The sequence below is a fragment of the Bacillus rossius genome, chromosome 3 (assembly GCF_032445375.1).
Source record: "Bacillus rossius redtenbacheri isolate Brsri chromosome 3, Brsri_v3, whole genome shotgun sequence".
Lineage (NCBI taxonomy): Eukaryota > Metazoa > Arthropoda > Insecta > Phasmatodea > Bacillidae > Bacillus > Bacillus rossius.
In genome coordinates this window covers 93,575,848-93,581,999 of record NC_086332.1, presented here as the reverse complement: position 1 = coordinate 93,581,999, position 6,152 = coordinate 93,575,848, and the positions used below count along the sequence as shown (strand labels likewise).

Genomic DNA, 6,152 nt, shown 5'->3' with positions numbered 1-6,152 from the left:
TTTATTGCTCTTATCTCTACACCATTCACTTTTGTGGCAACTTCGTCAAATACTCCTCTCCCTCGTTTCTTCATTTCTTTGTCAGTTTGGAACTGCAGGCCAGGAAAGCGATTCACTCTGATTGTACCAAGAACTCCGATACCAATTTCTGCGAGCACAGAAAACAGCTTCAAGGACAAAAACCAATTGTCGCAGTACAATAGATACCCTTCATGTCGGGGAACATTCTCCAGCAGTCGCAAAACTATATTTCCACTAGGGCCTATGTCAGGCATTCCTTCAACCAGGGCTATAATTACCGTGTACATTTCAAGGTTGTGAACAAGGCCATTGGAATCAGACAAGATGAATTCCTTGTATCCCCATTTGTGAGGCTTTTTTGGATTGTACTGTTTTAGAGCAGATTTTCCCTTATAGGGAATTATCTGTTCATCTACGCACAACATTTGACGTAAAGGCAAGTTTTTGAACTTTTTCTGCATTTCATCAACTAGAGGGCGAACTTTGAATAACCTATCACGATTCGGGTCATTTCGAGATGGCAGTTTCGTGTTGTCATTGAAGTGAACACAGGATTTTATAAACTCCCAACGATCACGTGGCATAACATTGGCAACTGTCTCAACTCTTGCGTTGTTTGCCCAATACATCCGAGACCGAGGTAACCCAAAAACAGACATGAATATGCATGAACCCATGAACTCCTCAATTTCATTTGTGTCCACATTCAAAAATCTGTTTGGGTTCTTTTGGACTGAAAACAGATTAGATTGCTCCACAATATTGTCCAGAACATCCTCATCAAAAAACATCCTGAAATAGTAAACAGGGGATTCCACCTCACTGTATACCTCATGTAACTTACATGTTGGATATTGTTTTTCACTGTTTTCTTGAGAAACTTTTTCCCAGTGCAGTGATGACTGAGCTATCTTTGCAGTTGTTGCACACGCTGGAGTTGATTCATCACTGCTAACGTCAGAACTATCAGAATTATCAGACAATACATTACCAGATGTACTCCTAACGGCTTGCCTTTGCTGTCCGGATGTACTAGGTAAATAGTCTGGGTCGGCATCACTGTCATCTAAATCACTATCATCACTATCCTCAGGGACAGAAAAATCAGTTCTCTCGAAAATCGGCACATAATTTTATATTTATTTTATGCTTTAATCCAGCATAATTTTTAAAATATGGTACAGACAATCGATTATTCAATAATTGTACTATATTTTGTTTTGTTATGCTTGTTTATGTGCGCAGTTAAACCTGGAAAGCTATTATGGGAACGGTTTACAAAATACTTTATCTATTGAAGGTACTGGGACAACACAAAGCATAAATTCCCGGGTAAGAATACAAACCCAGTGTTACTACGAACACATTTTGTAATGATACAGTTGTTTTTGTTTAAATGTACAAGTGTACAAATATCTGCTATTTTACATGAATATGTCTGTTTCATTTACAAAACATAAACACAAACACATTGTATAAACTTTTCCCTGGGCTTGACGACTACATCGTATGGCCTATACAATATACAGCTTTGTGAATTGGCGTAAAGTATGAGACCCATCATGAATTCTTAAATAAAACATCAAAAAAAAAATAAAATTATGTGTAAATTTTTGTACGAAATATTCAGTATTATCTAGAAAAAAATGTATTTCATGTATGCAAAAATAACCATACTCATGTGTTGAACAAGGTTGCAATATATTTTTTGTGGTATTACAAACTATTTAATATTTTGCAATAGTCCAGAAAAGTTTTTTTCCCTATGTACTTTATTTACTTTAGTTCACACATTAGTGTGGCCCAAAATGAGAAACAACACAAAATGTGCACACCGACAATGTTTTCCCACTACGTTAACAAGGTCATTAAGACCTGAGTGAGTGGTGTTGATGAAGCGTGGCTTGTGTTGCAGATGGTGTACGTGCTGGTTGGTTTGGTCAGCCTCCCTCTGCTGGTCACCGTGCTGTGGCTGCTGCGCCAGTTGTGGCGCATGCTGGCCTCCTGCGCCGGCCGCGGCTGTCCCGCCACAGCGCGCTGCGCCAGTCGGCCCGACCACGGCCTGGAGGAGGTCGTGATCATACCCGCCGACCACCAGTTGCACGGCTCAGTTCCTCAGGGCGTGCCGTCTTCTAGCAGTGCCCTGCTGCGTGATGGGCCACTAGCATCTTCCCAACAACAACACCAGTTTTCACCTGTTTCTCTGATGGAAGAGATGTTGCTTGCGTCGACTCGTGAACAGATGCAGAGTGCATCAACACCTGGTGACGCACAACTGGTGACCTGCCACCACCAAATGGTCTTGTATTCAACGGCTCCTCAAGTGGAATGCGTTAAGGGGTTATTCGCTGACTACCAGTCTCCTAGCCGTCACACAGAAGAGACCGAAGTAGAGGCCACATGCGACCAGGATCAAGCGGTGCTTTCACCTCCGATGCAGGATTTGGAAGCGTTTTCTATCCCAGATGCCTTCGCACCTGCCGATGCCGACAGTGATAACACACAGTATACAGAGGAGTTAGGGGTGAGTATAATAATAACTATTATTATCACGAGGATGAAACCAATGGCAAGGTAAACATTCTCAATGTACTTACGAGTTGATAATAATAGTTTTAACAAACTAAAATATACACATTCAAATAAAATCAACTAAAAAATAGAAAATAAGTTTTAATAAATTTGAGTTAAGAATAGTGTAAATAATAAAAAATGTATTTTATTGCAAAAAAAATCATGGGGTGCACGGTGTCATTAGTGATAAATATTTTATTGACAGATATGCGTAGAAGAATTATCATTTGATATTATGTATCTTAAAAAGCACCTCACGCTTTTTTTTGCAATAAATAAGATATTTTTCTTATTTACACTATTTTTAACTCAAATTTATTAAAATCGATTTTCTATTTTTTGGTTGTATTTTCTATTGAAGAGTATATTTTATTTTTTATGCTATTATTATTTTTTATTTTTTAGTTGGATTTTCTATAAAATCGTTTTTTTTAGTTTTTATAACTTTTTTTTTTCATTTTTAGTTGCTTTATTACATCAATTTACTATTAAAGTGAGTTTGAGTAAATATTTGCTGCTTTTAAAATATATATTCGATATAGCGTTTTAAAGAACTATAGTACACATTATTTTCAATATCCTAATATGAAAATCAATGATTTTAAATAAAATCGGGAAGTCATTCATGTATAATTCTAAGTCGGTAACTTATCCGAAAAATGAGCAATTTGGGCGCTTGCTGCCTCCCTTGGATGAGATAGCTGGTTCTCAGGTTCCCTCTCCGAAAATTTCATCTTATTCAAAGTCGGTAACTTATCCGAGAAATAGGTGATCGGCACGCCTGGTAGTGTCCCTTCTGGGTCTTGGCGCAAAGATACTACCAGTTTAAGAAACAAATCTCTAATCCTGATTATCCTAGCAAGGATAACGGGTTTAACTGTTCAAAATATAGAATTGTCATCGGTCCTTGATAAGTACGCCAAATTTCAAGTTAATACGACGTTTTGAAGAAGGACAAAATCATGTTCAAAGTTTCCGTTACATACTAAAATACATATGTATGAAGCTAATAAAAGCTTATCAAAAAAGAACCGACAGTTGCCTGACATCCCTGGATGTGGAATTGAATGATTTATATATTTGGGACGCTGTGGTTGGAGAATATTAAGAAGATATTGTCGGCTAACGACAATGTGCCCCACTTTTTACTTTCGATGAACCTAGATCCGAATCCTCTAAACTGAATGAAAAGTTTCTATGCTTAAATAAAATATTCGTGGCAAGGAGTCTCAGGAGACTTTTACCCTGATAATGAGTGCTGAAATATCAAACAAAACGTTGGTGAACTCTTCACTTTTAACATAGCCAATGCCTACGAAATAATTTTACTTTTTGTTGTAATTTTTAGAAGAGAATATATACTTGACCCAACAAAATGTTTCGTAAACTCGACTGTTTATATCAAACAAAGTTTTTTTGTCAGTGAGAGTACTTAAAATATCTGATCGCTACACTTCTATATTCCCGAAGTGAGTTTGGTGTAACGAGGAACACAGCCAGATATACCAACCAGGAATATTTTTAGCAAAGCATGGGATCTGAAGATGATGGCACCACTAGTTTGTCACTAACGCAATCCACGCAAGACCTCTAGAGGATCAAATTTGGGAGCTCTATTATGTTGTCATCCAGGTCTCACTATCCTTAGTCTTTCATACCCTGGTTTTAGATCCAAAGTTAGTCGGATAACCGCGCACGGATGCGAAGATCATTAATTATCGTCTGCCGCAAGGCGCCAAACGGAGCTGCGTTATTTCTTTTTTTTGAGTAGAGAAAGTGGTATTCCACATATTAGTTTTACTGCGTGATTGATTTCAGAATACTGGTTCATGTTAACAAAGTTTCTTTTGTTGAACTACAAGTATTTATAGTCTTCCTGCTGATGACTGGGCCAATGAAAATCAGTACCTGTACAATTGAAAGTTGTATTTACTTTATTATTTCGTTTATTTTAGTTCTTACCCTCGTCAACAAAGAAGTCATTGCAAACAGACAAACACAATGCAAGTCAGGGAAGCAGGGAAAAGTATTCGGCATTGGCCTATAGTAAAAAAAACAATTCTAGGATTTATTTCGAGTGATTTCAGGAAAACTTGTAAAACCTAAATCAGAATTTATGATTTAGTATTCAAACCCGATTCCTCCAGCAAGCGAGTCTATTGTTTTACATAAGTTACACTTTCCTTGGTACAACTTTTGATAAAACGTTACGCATTTGAAAAAAAAGGCACTCTGTTAAAAATTATTCCAACCCAGGGATTAAGAAGAAGATACAGATATTTTGTCAAATTACTTAGCCCGTAAGATTTCTGTAAAATTGAGCTGTCTTTAATCATTTACGCGATAAATCATACTAACTCATCACTTGCAAGCAGTATCAGGTGACATTGTTTTTTTATGCTTGACACACTGAAGTATTTCTGAAGTATTCCACGTACTAATACCTAGCTTAAATGGTATTTAATATGGTCCACTCAGCTTATTTTCCGGATGTAAAACCAATTATTATTATTTTCTTGTGATAATGTTTGTAATGACATGACTATAAAAACAATGGTTCAAATGTTATTTAACATTTTAATATGCTCTGTTTACCAAGTCAAGACACTACTGGGTCCAGTGCTGTAGCTTGGTTTGACGGGTCGAAACTAAAACAAGTGATAAGTAGAATAATATATATCTATGTTTTAGGCGTTAAGTGAAATTATATCATTATTTAGTTTGTTATTACACACATCAATGTTATTAAATTACAGAGAAAATAGTGATTTTCGCCAACAGGATAATGTCATTAGCGTTTTAGTTGATTCACACTAAAATTATCACAAATCTAAGGCATTCACTTACTGCTAGCTTTTATTTATTTTTGAAGCACTAACCGAACCATTTTCGTGACTCACGAATCAGTTATCGGTTTTTCTCAACTAAGTAAAGCCCATAATAATGTATAATGAGAGTAACAGTTTTGTATTCATACTGCAATTTATGTATGTGTGTTACAGAAAAAAAACTTTAAGAAATCAACCTTTTCAGCAGTTTTGACAGCCATTCTCTCTGCCCTTAGGTTACTGCAAAGGACGTGGTGCGTTTTGGCTTCGATTACGCCCTATTGGCTCCACGACATCACTCAACGCCGAAACTTCCAGCTTACCTATCTGAGAGAAGTGCTGGAGGTGTTTAAATCTTACCCTCCCGAACACCGACAAGAATCGCCATTTTCTCAAAGGGAAGAGGCCTTTGATATTTATTCTCCTGAACAACTGGTAGTCGACACATCGTTTCCGAGGAAAGAGGTATGTGAGACTTATCTCCCCAAGCAGCTGCGTGAGTCACTATCATCGCAAAGGGAAGAGGCCTTTGAAAATTATCCTACTGAGCAGCTGCAAGATTCACCATCATCTCTGCAGGAAGAGGTCTATGAGACATATCCTCCCAAGCTGCATGAAGCACCATTATCGTCATGGAAAGAGACTTTTGATGATTATCCTCCCGTTGTGCTGCAATATTCTCGATCACCTTTGAGGGAAGAGGTCTACGAGACTTATCCTTTTGAACAG

The 6,152-nt window shown here is 37.3% G+C and overlaps 1 protein-coding gene across 1 annotated transcript; it reads left to right on the top strand.

The window, feature by feature from the left end:
* Positions 1–205: 205 nt before the first annotated feature.
* On the top strand, positions 206–5,918 carry LOC134531033 (uncharacterized). The gene is made up of 2 exons (XM_063366525.1): positions 206–2,545; positions 5,660–5,918. Exons 1-2 carry the CDS (start codon positions 1,937–1,939, stop codon positions 5,774–5,776), a joined length of 726 nt encoding a protein of 241 aa, XP_063222595.1. The 5' UTR covers positions 206–1,936; the 3' UTR covers positions 5,777–5,918.
* Positions 5,919–6,152: the final 234 nt, after the last annotated feature.